We start from the raw sequence: 16,795 nt of genomic DNA, 5'->3' as shown, positions 1-16,795 counted from the left end.
GGCGCGTATCCTCCATGGGGAAGAGGGAGAAGCCGGCAGTGTCTCCCTCCCAGCCTCTGGTTCTTCGGACAAAGAGTGTCTGTCTCCCCAGAGAGGAGGGGTGGAGCCCCATCTGGCCTAAGGGTGAAAAGGGGGCAGTGGGGTGGGGAGAAGAAAGGGAATTTCCCCAAGCTGCTGCTTCTCCCTCCTCAGGGACCTCAGAGACTAAGACTTCTCCTGCTAAAAATTCTCATCGAGTGCCCAGCCCTGCCTTGCTGGGAAGTTCTTCCTAGTCTTCCCCAATCATGTGACATATCTACACCCATTCTTGTCTTTGAGAGGAGCCTTCTGGGACCATATGCTCTGCCACTTTCTCTCACTCTCTCCCTTGTATCAGAGATTCTTTGCCCAGAATCGACAGGAAGAGAATGCCCCTGCTGATTCCCCCACCCCCGAATGATTTATAGTTATAATAAAAAGACCCTAGTTGTGAGTGTAGTAGTGAGAAGAGATTTTTAACAGATAAAAGAAAGAGGCTATTTTGAAGTTAAAAGATTTCCCCCACCCAGCTGCCTGCCCAGGGTCAGTTCAGAATTGGTGTCTTCTGGGGCCCCTTCACCTTGCAGGGGAAAGATGGGAGGGTGTCTAGGAGGTAGGGGGGATGAGGCTAGGATGGGTGGCAGGAGTCAGGTGCTGGCCAGCAGAGGTCACCCATCCCGGGAGGGATCAACATGGCCGACGCACCCCGGACTGTACTGATCTCAGGCTGCTCCTCGGGAATTGGCCTGGAGCTTGCAGTGCAGCTGGCTCATGACCACAGGCACCGCTACCAAGGTTAGAGGCCCAGGGTGGGGCTGGGAGGGGCAGGGGTGGGCATTCTGAGGACCTTCAGCCCTCCTGGCACCATTTCCACTAGCCCATCCCGTCAGCTGTATGTATGGGCTTGAGGAGGACCGAGGACACATGGAAGCCCCTTTCCCACCTCTGCTCATGAATTATCCCCTTATCCAACAAATATTTCTTGTGCACCTACTGGGTGCCAGGCACTGTTCTAGGTGCTGGAACCACAGCTGTGAACAAAACAGACAAAAATCTCTGTCCTCAGTGTAAGGAGGGAGCAGAGCAAAGACAGACAATAAACAGACTTTTTAAAAATTGTATAATATGTCTAATGCTCATAAGTGCTAAGAAGCAAAGTAAGTGTGGTATATGGTAGGAGGTTGGGGGGGGTGATTTTTTTAAAGGGCTGGTGGGGAGGGCTTCCCTAAGGTTCCTATAGGGCATTCCCTAGAACTCCCCTCCCCCACCCCTCCCCAGATTACTGCTCCAAGATAAGCCTCTTAAGCGACCCTGACCTTGGGGGCTTAAAGGGGGCCTCTAAATCTAGGGACTTAGCCTCTGGCAACTCTGGAGTAAATTGCCTCCATCTGCACTCCACCCATGGGAACCTCTGACCCAGAGCAGGCTGCAGCTGAAGTGGGCAAAGGGCTGCTACTTACAAGAAGGTTGCAGGGGGTGAGGGCATTGCCCCAGTTGGCAGAGCAGCTTCTCCCAACCCTCTGCCCTCTGTCTTAGAGACACACACAGCCTTGGATGGGACAGACCGAGTGCCAGTGCGCAGGGAAGTAGTTGTGCTGTGTGTGTCCCTTTGTCCCTGGGACACTAGTCACAGCCCTGGACAGGCAGATGAATGTATAAAACTGAAAGATGTTTGTGGAGTGCTTACAATGTGCCAGGTTCTGATCTAAGTGTCGTGCATCCAGTAAGTCATTTAATTCCCTTATCACCCCTATGAGGTGACCACTAACATTAGCCCCACCTTAGAAATGAGGAAACTGGGACACAGAGTGCCAAGGATTCTCGCCCAAAGTCCCCCCGCTGGAAAGTGGCAGAGCCTGGATTTGAGCCCAGGCAACCCACACCCTGGGACCACAGTTGTCACTGTATGGAGATGTATGTGCTCCCATTCATCTGTGCGACACCTATGAGTCACACAGGCCCACAGACTATATGAACACGGCTCCCGGCGCTGTGCATGCATGATCATGGGTACACGCATGAAGGATACAACATGTATACAGGGGTTTGAGCTCAGCACTCCCAACAAACCGAGGTTCAAATCCCAGTTCTAACACTTACTAGTGGTGGGACAGGCAAGGAACTTCATTTTCTTAGCCTCAGTGTGTTGATCTCTGATAGGGACAGTAACTTTACCTACTTATTCTGGCTACTATTGCTAAAGAACAAATCATTCCAAAATTTCTGGTGTAATAGGACAATGGTAGTCACGGTTTACAAAAGTCATAGTTTACAAAATGCATGGTTTTGTAAAACCATGGTTTTTGGTTTACAAAAGCCATAAATTTGGAAGGGGGCAGCTAGGTGATTCTTGCTCAGGGTCAAAGGCTACAACTGGAACAGTGGGGACTAGTCACAGCTCTGGGCAGGCATCTCTCCTCCTTCTAATAAGGTCAGGTCTTCTCCATGTGGTTCCTCTGTCTGGCTAGCTTGGGGCTTCCTCCCAGCATGGTGGCCTCAGGATAGCTGGGCTGCTACAAAGTGCCCAAGGATTTTTTTTTAAGCTTTTATTTATTTATTTGACAGAGATCACAAGTAGGCAGAGAGGCAGGCAGAGAGAGAGGGAGAGGGAAGCAGTCTCCCTGCTGAGCTGAGAGCCTGATGTGGGACTCGATCCCAGGATCCTGAGATCATGACCAGAGCCGAAGGCAGCGGCTTAACCCATTGAGCCACCCAGGCGCCCCGTGGCCGAGGATTTTAAGAGTAGATTACAGGGCTGCCTGGGTGGCTCAGTCAATTGAGCATCCAACTCCTGATTTCGGCTCATGTCATGGTCTCAGTGTCATAAGCTTGAGCCCTGCATCAGGCTCCGTACTCAGAGCGAAGTCAGCTTGGGATTCTCTCTCTCCCTCTCTCTCTGCCGCAACCCCTACTCCTGCTCTCTCAGTCTCTCTCAAATAAATAAATAAATAAAATCTTTTTAAAAAGAAAAAGAATGGAGCTCCTGGGTGGCTCAGATGGTTAAGCATCTGCCTTCAGCTCAGGTCATGATCCTGGGGTCTTGGGATCAAGCCCCGCATCAGGGTCCTGCTCAGTGGGGAGCCTGCTTCTCCCTCTGCCTCTCTCTCTTTCTCTCTCTCTGTGTCTCTCATGAATAAATAAATAAAATCTTGGGGTGGGGGGAGAAAAAGAATGAACATTAAAGCAAACAGAGCAGAAACTGCAATACCTTTTCTGACCTAATCCCAGAAGCCATACAATGTCACTTTCACCGTGTTCTGTTAGCACCCAGCTAGACACCAGATGCAAGGAGAGGGAAATGAGATATCATGTCTTGAGGGGGAACAGCAAAATTCTCAAAGAGCATATGCGATGAAAGATGCTGTGGCCACCTTTGAAAATAAGCCCGTTACCTTATCATAGGGTTCTCGTGAGGAGTAGAGACAATGCTTATAAAAGTGTGTAGCACAGTGTTTGGCACATAGTAAATATTCACTAAATCGCCAGTTCTGTGGCTGATGTAGATGTGGCTATTTGTATTTCCATGTACGCACAACGCACATATATTGACCCTAAATATGCATGCATTTCTTTTCTCAAGGCAATGTGTTCTCTACTTATTTTATTTCCTTACTCACTGGACTATCAATGCCGTGAAGTCAGGGACTTTGTCTATCTTATTTCATGCAGTCGTCTCAGCACCAAGAATAGAGCATAATGTGTACTAAGTCCATGCTCAGTAAATGTTGGATGGAGGCTTGGAGGGCTGGAGTGATGAAAGTACATGTAAATGTATTCACACTATATGCATTTGGGGTTGTATAGTAAAATAGGTGTGTAAACCGGTGGGTCTCCATCGCTCTGTGACGGCTCATGCAATATCATAGAGATATGTAAGTGAATGCACAGGCGAAAGGAACCCAGTGCTTGCCTCAACCCTCTGCTTTCTGTCCCCAGTGGTGGCCACCATGAGGGACTTGGGAAAGAAGGGGACACTGGAGGCAGCTGCCGGGGAAGCCCTGGGGCAGACCCTCACCGTGGCCCAGCTGGACGTGTGCAGTGACGAGTCAGTGGCCCAGTGTCTCAGCGGCATCCAAGGAGGGGAAGTGGATGTGCTGGGTGAGACTGAACAGCCCCTGGGGTCACCCTCCCCTTCCCTGACCTAAGCACACGTCCTCATTGTAGTGAATCCTCTCCAATGTCTGAGCACGAGCCTTCTTGCTTCACCAGCAACCTCTAGCCCTGGACAGAAGGGGTAGGCAAGATGGCTAAAAGCCCAGGGTACCAGTTTATTAGGGTTACAAGAAATAAACTGAGTCCTGGGGGTAGGGTAGATTTTACTGAATAGAAGAATACCATATGGTGTTCTGTTACATTTGGTTTTTCTCCAAAAACCATATATTGGAAAACTTGGAAAAGTTACTTTGATGAGTCATTTGGGGAACGGAGCATGATGTAGAAGCAACACATGATCTCTCAAAGACCTTCGAAGGAAGGTGGGTGTGGCTGTTTTGATGCAAATTGGGGTCAGAGCTGAATTGCTCTTGCATTAAGGGGAGGCTGCTCCCAGCAACCCTTCCCCTCACCTGGAGTTCAGGGTCCTCATAACAAATGCTAAACTATATGTAAAGATCATCAGAGTTCCACAATTGTCCACTCAGGATACTCTGGACTGGCCCTGACTTTGGAGTAAGAGGTGAGATAATTCAGGGAGTGTCCCTAGAGGAGTGACACTAGAAGGGTTGGGGGGACTTCCAAGTAACCTTCAGTCTCCTCCTTAGTGAATAATGCTGGAGTGGGCCTGGTGGGGCCCCTGGAGGGGCTCAGCCTAGCTGCCATGCAGAACGTCTTTGATACCAACTTTTTCGGGGCTGTCCGTCTGGTCAGAGCTGTCCTTCCTGGCATGAAGAGAAGGCGAAAGGGCCACATTGTGGTGGTCAGCAGTGTCATGGGGCTGCAGGGTAAGCCCTGGGGACCCACCCCTTGGAATCTCCTCGCATCTGACCCTCCCCAGGCTAGAAGAATGGCAAATAGGTTTTAGCTCATATTCCAAATGAGCCTGTGTTGAGAAGGATTCTGAAGCTCTATAGGAAAAACATTTGCAGATTAGATTATGTAGGCCATGCTGCGAGAGCTAAGCGGTAGTGTTGTAAGTGCTGCGACGGCCATCCCCATCCAACATCAGTGCTACTTCTGGACACCTCTAAGCCCAAGGCAGGGCTCGAACTCACAACCCTGAGATCAAGACTTGTGCTGAGATCCACAGCCGGACGCTTAAGCAACTGAGCCCCCCAGGTGCCCCAGAACTCCTTTCCTGTGACATTTTTTGTCAAATACCTCTAACCAAGCCCCAGAGATGCCTAGCTTTGGAGCTCTGAGGTTCTGCAGAAAAAGAGAGCAGTGATTGTTTAGCAACATCTGCCGTGAGCCTACTATGGAGGCCACTTATTTGCCATCCATGCTCCTGGGTCTTTCTTCCTTGACCCCCTCTAGATGCCCTTCCTCTCCCTAGAAATTCCCTGGGATCTGCCCTTACCTCCTCAGCAGCCTCCTGAAGAATCCACAGTATTTGGTTTTGTTTGTTTGTTTGTTTGTTTTAAGAATCTACCTTATGTTACCCCACCATGGGGAAACTATAACTACCCATCAGTCCCATCCCTTTGGCCCCTCTTCCAGCTGTAGCTCCTGACCTCAGGAGCCACATTCACTCTCAATAAGGACAGATAAGAAAGCTGCTGAATAGTACTTGCCCTCAGGGACCCTGGCAACACTAGAAGGGTTGGGGGGACTTCCAAGGAGGGTTTTCCAGGGCCAAGGGCAAATGGAGCACAGGGAAGAGGCAGCACGTGGCACCCCAAGACAATCTCATCCTAAGCCTATGGGTTCATCCTTCAACATATGCTCCCATCATACATACGTACACTCATCCTGTTGGCCTTAGATATCCCCCCCCCATTCTGATCTTTAAACCCTCTTCGCTCAGTCTCCTGAAGACCCCATGTCCCTCTGGACCCACAAGCCTGTCGCCCAGACCCCAAAGGGCCCAACCTTCTCCAATCCTCTCAGGTGTGGTGTTCAATGAAGCCTATGCAGCCTCCAAGTTTGCCCTGGAGGGATTCTTCGAAAGTCTGGCTGTCCAGCTGCTGCAGTTCAACATCTTGTGAGGCGGGCGTTTGGGTCGTGAAGGGGGGGGAATGGGAGACAGCGGTGGAGAAAGGTGAGGGAAGGGGAGGCGGTGAGAGGGCGTGGGCTGGGAAGGCCGAGATGGTGGGAAAACAAGGCAGCAGTGAGAAAGTGGAATCAGGAATGAGGGCAAGGGAGTTACCGGAAGACCGTGGAGGAGGATGGGGGATGGGCAGAGGAGAAGCTGGATGGGGGATGGGCAGAGGAGAAGCTGGATGGGGGATGGGCAGAGGAGAAGCTGGGGGAACCAGGAAGGATGAAGGAATGTTGAGAGAAATCGGGGGAGAGAGGAGAAGAGGGACCCTGACGGGGCTGAGAGTGGGTTGGGTTACCAGACCCCCTACCCGTACGGATATCCCCAGCATCACCCTGGTGGAACCTGGCCCAGTGGTCACTAACTTTGAGGGGAAGCTCCTGGAGCAGGTTTCCACAGCCGAGTTCCCAGACACTGACCCCGACACCTTGCACTACTTCCGGGATTTCTACCTCCCTGCCTCCAGGGAGCTCTTTCACTCTGTAGGACAGAGCCCACAGGATGTAGCCCAGGTGAGTGGGGAACCCAGAGTCCCAAGACAGGGCTCAGATATGTGAGGGTGCCCACCCTGCAAACCCCCTCTCCCTGAATCCAAGAGCTCAGGGCTCCACCCCATAGGTCATTGTCAAGGTCATCAGCTCCACCAGACCACCCCTGCGCCGACAGACCAACGCCCGCTACACCCCACTGATTGTGCTCAAGACTGTGGACCCCTCAGGCAGCCTGTATGTACGCATCACCCACTGCCTGCTCTTCCGCTGGACACGCCTTCTCAACCTTGGCCTTCGATGTCTGGCCTGTGGCTGCCTCCGCTTCCGAATATGGCCCCGGTGAGCAGAGCCTTCCTGGGAGGCTTCCTGGAGGAGGCAACACTGTTGCTGGACCTTGAAAGATGAGATAGACTGCCTCATTCAACCTCTGGACTTTATTTTCTTGGGCCTGGGAATATAAGGGTGACCTAAAACCCCTTCCACATAGAACTGAGTTGACTAAGGGGTCTTCGGACTTTTCTGGTCACACACTCTGTCAGCAAAATGTTTGTACACTCACCAATAGTGCAAGTATATTTTTTTCATAAAATATGTATTTGTATCCACGAGTAATCACTATATTAAATATTTAATAAAGCTCAATTTCTTGTGTCTAAATAAAAAATTTTTTAAAAATAAGTTTCACTTCAAACACATTAGAATGGCTACTATAAGTAAACCAAGCAAAGTAACCAGTGTTGGTGAGGATGTGGAGAAATTGGAGCCCTTAGACACTGATGCTGAGAATGTAAAATGGTGTAGTCAATGTGGAAAAGAGTATAGTAGTTCCTCAAAAAAAAAAAGAAAGAAAGAAAGAAAGAAACAGAACTACCACGTGACCCAGCAATCCCATTTCTGGGTATTAACCAAACAAATTGAAAGCAGGGTCTCAAAGCCCATTCTTGCACACCCGTGTTCATAGCAGCTTTATTCACAATGGCCAAAAGGTGGAAGCCATTCCATCCATGGTCCATCAACAGAAGACTGGATAAACTCAATGAGGACATCCACAAGATGGAATATTATCCAGCCTTAAAAAGGAGGTGAATTCCAACACCTACTGCAACGTGAGTAAACCTTGAGGACCTTATGCTCAGTGAAATAAGCCAGACAGAAAAAGGACAGATACTGTCTGATCCCAATTAGATGTAGTCCCTAGAGGAGTCCAATTCACGGAGACAGAAGGTAGAGATGGGGGGAGCCAGGCAGGGTGGGGCATGGAGTCAATGTTGAGTGGGGAGAGAGTTGCAATTTTGCAAGACAAAGAGTTCTGTGGTTGGACTGCAGTCATGGCTGCACGGCCATGCGAGTGGCCTCAGTACTAATGATGTGTACGCTCAGAAATGGTCAAGATGGTAAATTGTGTGTTTTGTACATTTTATCACAATTAAAATTTTTTTTAAGATTTTATTTATTTATTTGACAGAGAGAGATCACAAGTAGTCAGCGAGGCAGGCAGAGAGAGAGGAGGAAGCAGGCTCCCCGCCGAGCAGAGAGTCCGATGCGGGGCTCGATCCCAGGACCCTGGGATCATGACCTGAGCCCAAGGCAGAGGCTTAACCCACTGAGCCACCCAGGTGCCCCACAATTAAATGTTTTTAAAAAGCAATCGGGGTCCAAGTTTCTTGGCCCTCGTGTGGAGAGTTTGGAAGCAAAGGGACTCTGGGTATAAAGGTTGACCTTGTCTCTTGTTCACCAGGTGACCCTGGGCAGGTGACTTCCTGGTGTCATCTTCTGGAAAGGGGAGCTAACAATAATGGCAGTGAAATGACAGGAGAAGCACCCTGCACTGTGTTCCATTTCGCTTGGAGCTTTTGGTGTGGCTCCTGTTTAGCTGTCTCTTTGGAATGCCAGGCTCGGGGCGAAGGTGTTTTAATTAATGTCTGCTCTTGCAGCCTTGTTAGATAGAGGCTCTCGGAACCAGCCCGGTCCATAAATGAGGAAACTGAGGTTGTCCAGAGCAGAGGGGAGGGCAGGACTCAAGCCTAGGTCTGTCCAGCTCAGTGTATGCTGGGCCTTAAGGGTCTCTAGTAACCTCTTCTAGGACAAGAGAAACTGAGTCCAGGGCCCGTGAAAGAGGTCTCTTTGAGTCAGTGCACATATACTGGGGCCACTTAATATTTTTGGTCAAATGAACCCCTCCGTTCTCCTCCCCGACATGGGATTTTTGAAGTTGTGCTGGAATACGGAAAAGAGTACATGAAAATGGGGTCCCTGGGGGGCTCAGTTGGTTGAGCATCTGCCTTCAGCTCAGGTCACGATCCCAGAGTCCTGGGACGGAGCCCGGGCTCCTTGCTCAGCAGGGAGCCTGCTTCTCCCTCCTACTGCTCCCCCTGCTTATGCTCTCTCTCTCTATCTGACAAATAAAATCTTAAAAAAAAAATGTTAAAAAGAATATATGAAAATAGATCATGACGATGGTTGCCCAGCCTTGTGACTATACCAGAACCACTGAATCGTGCACTTTTAAAATGGCAAATTTTATGGTATATGAATTATATCTCAATTTAAAAATTAAATACATTCTTTTGAAGGAATATATGAAGCACACATGTGCGAGAGGTCTTTGGAGTGCCGGTAGGAGGCCTCAGCAGGAGCTGAGAGGCAGGGAGGAGAAAGACCAGAGTATTTCTCCCCCAGGCTCCCTCCATGGGGGTCTCGTGTATTAGCAGCATCTCTCCATCCATCCAAGGCCCTCCCTACGCCCCCTCCAGCCAGTGATGGTGTTGGGACCCCCACTACTGCCATCAGGATGACACTGCACTATCTTCCCTAGGGATATACACCTTCTGTCTTCACCTTTACGATTGTCCCTGTCTGGGACACCTGGGTGGCTCAGTTGGTTAAGCAGCTGCCTTCGGCTCAGGTCATGATCCCAGCGTCCTGGGATCGAGTCCCGCATCGGGCTCCTTGCTCAGCAGGGAGCCTGCTTCTCCCTCTGCCTCTGCCTGCCACTGTCTGCCTGTGCTCACTCTCTCTCCCTCTGATAAATAAATAAAATCTTAAAAAAAACAAAACAAACAACAAAAAAAAACGATTGTCCCTGTCTTCACTGACCTCCAAATTACCCACTTTGAATATATTCTTTTTTTCCATCCGGGACTCTGACAGACCCAGTGTATGTGTATGAAAGAGCCGGGGAGCAAAACGCATGCTCACTAGCTCACCGTCAGACTCCACCATTAGAACGGTATGGATATTTACTGCCTGCCTTACCCCAAAGGTCTCCACCATCCCGATTTCTTTTTTTTTTTTTTTTAAGATTTTATTTATTTATTTGACAGAGAGAGATCACAAGCAGTCAGAGAGGCAGGCAGAGAGAGAGGAAGGGAAGCAGGCCCCCTGCTGAGCAGAGAGCCCCACCGCGGGACTCGACCCCAGGACCCCGAGATCATGACCTGAGCTGAAGGTAGTGGCTTAACCCACTAAGCCACCCAGGCGCCCATCCACCATCCCGATTTCTAAGTGCAACATTATCTTGTTTTTCAAGAAACTCCCTTAAATAAATTATTACAAGTGACTAATTTGGGATGCCTGGATGGCTCAGTCGGTTAAGCGGCTGCCTTCTGCTCAGGTCATGATCCCAGGGTTCTGGGATTGAGCCCCTTGGGGGACCATCATGGGGCTCCCTCCCTGTTCAGTGAGGAGTCTGCTTCTCCCTCTGCCTCTCCCTCAACTCATGCTCTCTCTCTCTCTCTCTCAAATAAATAAATAAAATATTTTTAAGGTTTTTTTGTATTTTATTTATTTGTCAGAGAATGAGAGTGAGTGAAAGAGAACACAAGCAGGGGAAGCAGCAGGCAGAGGGAGAAGCAGGCTCCCCACTGAGCATGGAGCCCAATGTGGGACTCGATCCCAGGACCCTGGGAACACAACCTGAGCCGAAGACAGATGCTTAACCACCTGAGCCACCCAGACGTCCCTACATAAATAAATAAAATCTTAAAAAAATAAAAAAAGATAAGTTATCTTCTTCCCAAAAAGGAAAAGCCATCATAGTCACCATAAGTGAGGCCAAATTCGGTATTTACAGGTGGGGCATACGATATTCCAAATCCTATAGTCATAGGCTCTTGGTGCAGGAAAATACATCTCTCTCAGATTGGCCTTCTCTCCCAGATTGTCTTGCAACTAGGGAGTGAGGCTGTCACCCCGATTCCACTCAGGTACAAAGTTAGATTTGAGAACCACCACCCAAAGGAGGAGAGACCAGGAAAGGGAGGTAGCAGAAGGGACAGGAGCGTTGCAAATGTCCAGGGCCGTCAGCGAAAGCCAGAGCTGCCGGCTGGTCTTAGCTGCTGGCCTGCGCCCTTCCTTTGCCCCTTCCGCCTTCCAGGGCTGGTGATTTCATTAGCCACCAATATCCACCCAATAAATTCCTTTGCAGCTTAAATCACCCTGAGTCAGCTTCAGTTGCATATAAGGAAGAATCATCACCAATCCAGATGGCAACATAAAAGCAAATTCAGCGGAGGAGGAAGAAATGTTATTATGGTCTAGCAGGATGCCACTGCCGACCAGCAGAAACTGGCCAACGTTCAGAAGGGGCTGAAGACGCACAAACCCTTGATCTTGATTTCTACAGTCCCACCTGCCCCTTGGTCCTCCCCGTCTTAGCAAAGATAAGTCTGTTTTAGTTGTTCATGCCAAAAATCCTGGAGTCATCTCTACTTCCTCTCTCTCATACCTCACAGCTAATCAGATCTTGTTCACTGGACCTGCAAAATATATTCAGAACCAACCATTTCGCAACACCTTCTGGGTCTCCACCCGAATCCAACCACCATCATTTTTTTTTTTTTAAGAATTATTTACTTATTTGACAGAGAGAGTGAGAGAGCACAAGCAGGGGGAACAGTGGGGAGAAAGAGAGGTAGAAGCAGGCTCCCCGCCGAGCAGGGAGTCTGATGGGGGGCTCTATCCCAGGACCCTGGGATCATGACCTGAGCCAAAGGCAGATGCCCAACCATCTGAGCCCCTCAGGTGCCCCAACCACCATCATTTTTCAGCTGGAGAATTGCACCAGTCCCCTCCCCACTCCCACCTCCTACTCTTGCTGCTCCCTGCAATCCATTCCCCATACCACAGCCCAGAAGACCCTTTAAAAACACCTTCTGAATTGATAAAATCTCAGTGCTTTTAAAAATCAATACGTGTCTATGTACATATAAAAGAATATTTTAAAAGCAATATTTTATAAGTTCAGAACCTGGGTGGCCCAGTCGTTAAGCGTCTGCTTATGGCTCAGGTCATGATCCCAGGGTCCTGGGATCAAGCCCCGCACCGGGCTCGCTGCTTGGCAGGAAGCCTGCTTCTCCCTCTCTCACTCCCCCTGCTTGTGTTTCTTCTCTCGCTGTGTCTCTCTCTGTCAAATAAATAAATAAAATCTTTAAAAAAATAAAAATAAAAATAAAAAAATAAAATAAAAGCAATTCTGCCAGCCTCCTCTTTCCCTCAACTGCCTAATTTCTGATAAACCCCCCCAACCTCAAGTTACCTATCCAGATTTTCCTTCTGATTATACCAGGGGGGAAAAACCTGATAAATGGATAAGCAAACGGCAGCAGATACATACAAAGGAATGTTATTCGGCCTTAAAAAGGAAGAAGATTCTGGCACGTGTTACAACAGGAATGAAACATGAAGGCATTATGCCCAGTGATATAAGCCAGACACGAAAGGACAAATACATTACAGGATTCCGTTTATTTAAGGTACATAGAATATGCAAATTTGTAGACAAAAAGTAAAACAATGGTTAACAGAAGCTTGGCGGGGGTGGGAAGTGGGAAGTAAGTGCTTTATGGGGACGGAGTTTCAGTCTGGGAAGATGGAACATTCTAGAGATGGGTGGTGGGGACGGTTGCACACTGATGTGAACGCGTTTGACAGCATTCTCTGCACACTTGAAAATGATGAAAATGGTAAGTTTCGTGGTGTTCAGATTTTACCACAATTTAAAAAACGAATATGGAGTATTCTAATGGAAAAACAGAATATATAGGTACCTACACATGTGTATAAATGTATATATATATTTATTAAACTTTTCACAGAAATCAGCATACTTTACACCTACATGCGAACTTCAGTTTTCCTTGAATAATATGTCTTAGAAGTGTTCCCATATCAGCCCAAGCAGACATCCTCATTCTTTTGCACAGCTGTGATATATCCTGTTGTGTACGTGGACAATGATTTATGGAACTGGTCCTGTACTGATGAATCTTTGGGCTCTCTCCAATCTTTTCCTATTATATAAGCGGCTGCAATGAATAACCTTGTGTGCATATATTATTTCACACATGTGCAAGTGTTTCTGTCATGGGATTACTTGGCCAAAGAACTATGCATTTGTTATTTTTATGAACATTATCAAATTCAACTCTATTGGGAAAAACTGATGTCCATATGTTAGCACGGTCACTTCCCCACAGCCTCACCACACTGCACACGATTAGTCTCCTACATTTTGGCCATTCTAATGGGTAAAAATTACTATCTCCTATTTCTCTTATTTAAACATGGATTTCTCTTATTATGAGTGAGGTTGACTGTCTTTTCACGTAACAAAGAACCTTTTGTATTTCATTTTTTGTGAACATTCTGACTGCGCGTTTTGCTCAAGTTTTTCTGTTGGATTGTTTATATTTTTATTAGTAATCCCTAGAAACTCTTTATATATTATGGAGATTAGGGACACTGTAATATGAAGTGCACTTTCCCCCTAATTTTTCAACTTTTCTGTGGTGCCTTTGGCCTTATTTTCATGTCATGGAATTATCTGTCCTTCTTATTGTTGTTACCTTTGAATTTCAAGTCAGAGTAACAAAGGACCTACCCCACCGATTCTGTTAAAACAGAAAAATAATGTCACTCTTCTTTTCAAAATTCTCCAACGGTTCACCCCTTACTTAGATTCAAATCCACAACTATGAGGCCTCCTACATGATCTGATCCTTGAATATTAATCTCAAATTATCTCCCACTCTTTCCACTTAACCGACTTCGTTCTAGAACACTGACCTCCTTACTGTTTCTTAAATACTCCGTGCACATTCCCTTTTTTTTTTTAAAGATTTTATTTATTTATTTATTTATTTGGCAGAGAGAGAGAGAGACAGCGAGAAAAGGAACACAACCAGGGGGAGTGGGACAGGGGGAAGAAGGCTTCCCAGTGAGCAGGGAGCCCTACACAGGGCTTGATCCCAGGACCCTGGGATCATGACCTGAGCCGAAGGCAGACATTTAATGACTGGGCCTCCCAGGCACCCTCCATGCACATCCCTACTTCAGGGCCTTTGTACTTGCTGCCCCATCTGCTAGAGAACCCTTTTCCCAGACAGCCACATGGCTCCTTCCTTCAGTTCACCTTCTCAGAGAGGCCACAAGACAGTACCCTGTCCCTCCGTCCCCTGAACCTGCTTTATTTCTCATCACCTGACATATGTTAGCTATTTGGTTTTTGCTTGAAACAAGAACTCACTAGAACGTCAGCTCCATGGGGAGGAGACTTGGCTCACCTACATCCCTAGCACCTACAAGAGAATGCAGCACGAGGTAGATATCCACATATTTGACAAAGGAAAGAATGAGTGGATAAATGAATGCATCCAAATGAGACTCTCCATGGCCTAAGAAGGATTTCGAGACCCTTTCCTTACTACTCCTCAGATCACCTCTTTTCCAGGTCTCTGCCTGGGCTGTTCCCTCCCCCAAAGCAAAACCATCTTGCTGTCTCCCTCCCCTAATCCTTTCCCAGGATTATCTTTACTTTTCTAGACTTCGGGTGTCAGCCTAAATACCACTTCCTCCAGGATGCCTTCTTTGACTCTCCAGCCTGGTAGGGTTAGGAGGTTTCTCTGGACCCTCCTAACTGCTTATTCTGGGACAGTTTTCCCTGATCAGGCTGTCAGTTCTGTTGTGGCACCTATCAACACCACTTTCAGACCCAGTAATCAACCCCAAACGTGACTGCTGAATTCTTCCCTCTCCTCCCATAGCAAGCAACAAGCTCCCCCTGAAAATTCTCCCTGAGAGTCAGACCTCCTTGGACCAGGAGGGGAGGCATGGGATGGATGCCCTTAGGGACCAGGAAGCAAGGCCAGTTCCTGAAGCCTTGGGGAAAACAAGTGCATGATCAGAAGCCCTCAGGGACCAAGAAATGACCATGACCGGAGGAGCCTGAGCTGAGACAGGAAGTGAGCCAGCAGGGTAAGACGTTAAGACGCTCCTGATACCTCCTACCGGAGCAAGAAATGTCACCTTTCTGAGCGTTGGTTTCCTCACCTGTAAAATGGAAGGGTTGCTGGGGAGAAAGTCCCTACTAAGTGCGGGAACTTAGGTGTTTCAGAAGTGACAGCCATTCACGGCCATGTTGTTCTGGGCATCACTCCAGCCTCCTGGATCCTGCCCGGCCTTTCCCGGGAAGCTTTGGGCTGGAAGCCTGGAGAAGGAGGGAGCGAAAACAGAGGCCACACAGCCCTGCAAAGTCGTCCCTCCCGCCCTGCAAACCCGGGGTCCCAGGGAGGGGAAGGCGGGCGGGATCGGAGCGGCGGTAGCAGCTGCTCCGGGCGTCCGGCCCACGTCCCCTCCCTCCACCGCCCGCATTCCTGCGGGAGGAGGCCGCGCGCTCCTCAGTCCGACTGGAGGCTCGCTCGCGCCCTCTCGCGGCCAAGTGCGAAAGGTTGAACTTGACCATTAACTTGCTGTAGCGGTCCTGGGTGGATCCCACAGCGGGTCTGCGACCCCCTACCCTCCTGGAGCTCCCTCTCCACACAGGTTCGCTTAACTTGACGTGTGATCTGAGGCAAGTCACTTAACCTCCCTGTGCCTCCGTTTCCTAACGACGCAGTTAGGTTTTTTTCCATCTGCACAGTGGGTCAATGGGAATTCTAATGAGAATGCTGAGAGGCTGAAAAGGGATGGTCCAGGTGAAGGCAGCTACAGTAGACACCCACTCCCTAAGGGGAAGGGGTTTCGGTCCTCTTCACTGCTGTGTCCCCAGCACCTACCGCAAGGACAGGCATGCAAATGGTGCTCCCGGTTATTTTATGTATTAGTTATTGAACAAATGCTGCCTCTTCCTTTAAGGGACCTGAGGCTGGGTGGGGAGGAGGGGACAGAGGTATGAGGAGTGAGCTCCTGTCATTCATTCACCCACTTCCACCTCCATGCATTTGTTCATCGGATGATAAAGCTGTATCACCTTGTTTTCTTTTCTTTTTTTTTTTTTAAGATTTTATTTATTTATTTGACAGAGACAGAGGGATCACAAGTAGGCAGAGAAGCAGTCAGAGAGAGGAGGAAGCAGGCTCCCCGCTGAGCAGAGAGCCCGATTGGGGGGGGGGGTCGATCCCAGGACCCTGAGATCACGAGCTGAGCCAAAGGCAGAGGCTTTAACCCACTGAGCCACCCAGGCACCCCAACCTTGTTTTCAAAGTAGTTTCCACCTCCTCTGTTTTTCCCTTCCTGGGCCCACCCCCAAGACAAAACCAAAACTCAAGGAAGCTGCAGGCTTGAGCATGTTTCAAAAGCCTCAGATAGGCTTCCCTGACCAGGTTTCCCACTGGGGAGACAGAGACACTGGCACAGTGAGCGGGAGCCCAGACTGGACAGAAGGTGGGAGGGACTGAGAATCCCTCACCTTTGGACCGCGCCTTGTTCTGGACACCTAGGAGTCCCTGGGACAGAGGGGGGGATGTGGACACCTCGCATGGGGACCAAGATGTGAAGGAGAGAGCTCACACCCAGCTGAGAGAGGGCTGAACAGAATCAGCAGGGATTCCCTGAGGGCACGGGACAATAGTGGAATACACCACCAACGTGGACACCAATGTTCTAGAACCTTCCAAATTAGGTCTCCCCTGCTTCCCCGATCCAGGTCTTAATTTGATTCTGCCAATTCTTTGCTTCACTAGGGACTGTTGACCTTGGACTCTAGAGCATCACCTGGAGCCTCACGGCTCCCCTGCCCAACCCAGGGCAAGTTGCCTTCACTCACCAGGCCTCAGTTTCCTTATCTGTACAATAGGTGGGAATTCTGGGCGCC

The 16,795-nt window shown here is 49.0% G+C and overlaps 1 protein-coding gene across 1 annotated transcript; it reads left to right on the top strand.

The window, feature by feature from the left end:
- Positions 1 to 710: 710 nt before the first annotated feature.
- RDH8 (retinol dehydrogenase 8) lies at positions 711 to 7,322 on the top strand (the record flags this gene model as incomplete). The annotated part of the gene is made up of 6 exons (XM_082698577.1): positions 711 to 813; positions 3,955 to 4,116; positions 4,779 to 4,958; positions 6,064 to 6,157; positions 6,543 to 6,726; positions 6,833 to 7,322. The coding sequence occupies 6 exons, from the start codon at positions 711 to 713 to the stop codon at positions 7,046 to 7,048; spliced, it is 939 nt and encodes a 312-aa protein (XP_082554703.1). The 3' UTR covers positions 7,049 to 7,322.
- Positions 7,323 to 16,795: the final 9,473 nt, after the last annotated feature.

Source organism: Mustela nivalis (assembly GCF_964662115.1).
Source record: "Mustela nivalis genome assembly, chromosome: 1".
Lineage (NCBI taxonomy): Eukaryota > Metazoa > Chordata > Mammalia > Carnivora > Mustelidae > Mustela > Mustela nivalis.
Note: the sequence above shows the minus strand (reverse complement) of the source record. Positions and strands in the feature narration are given on the sequence as shown.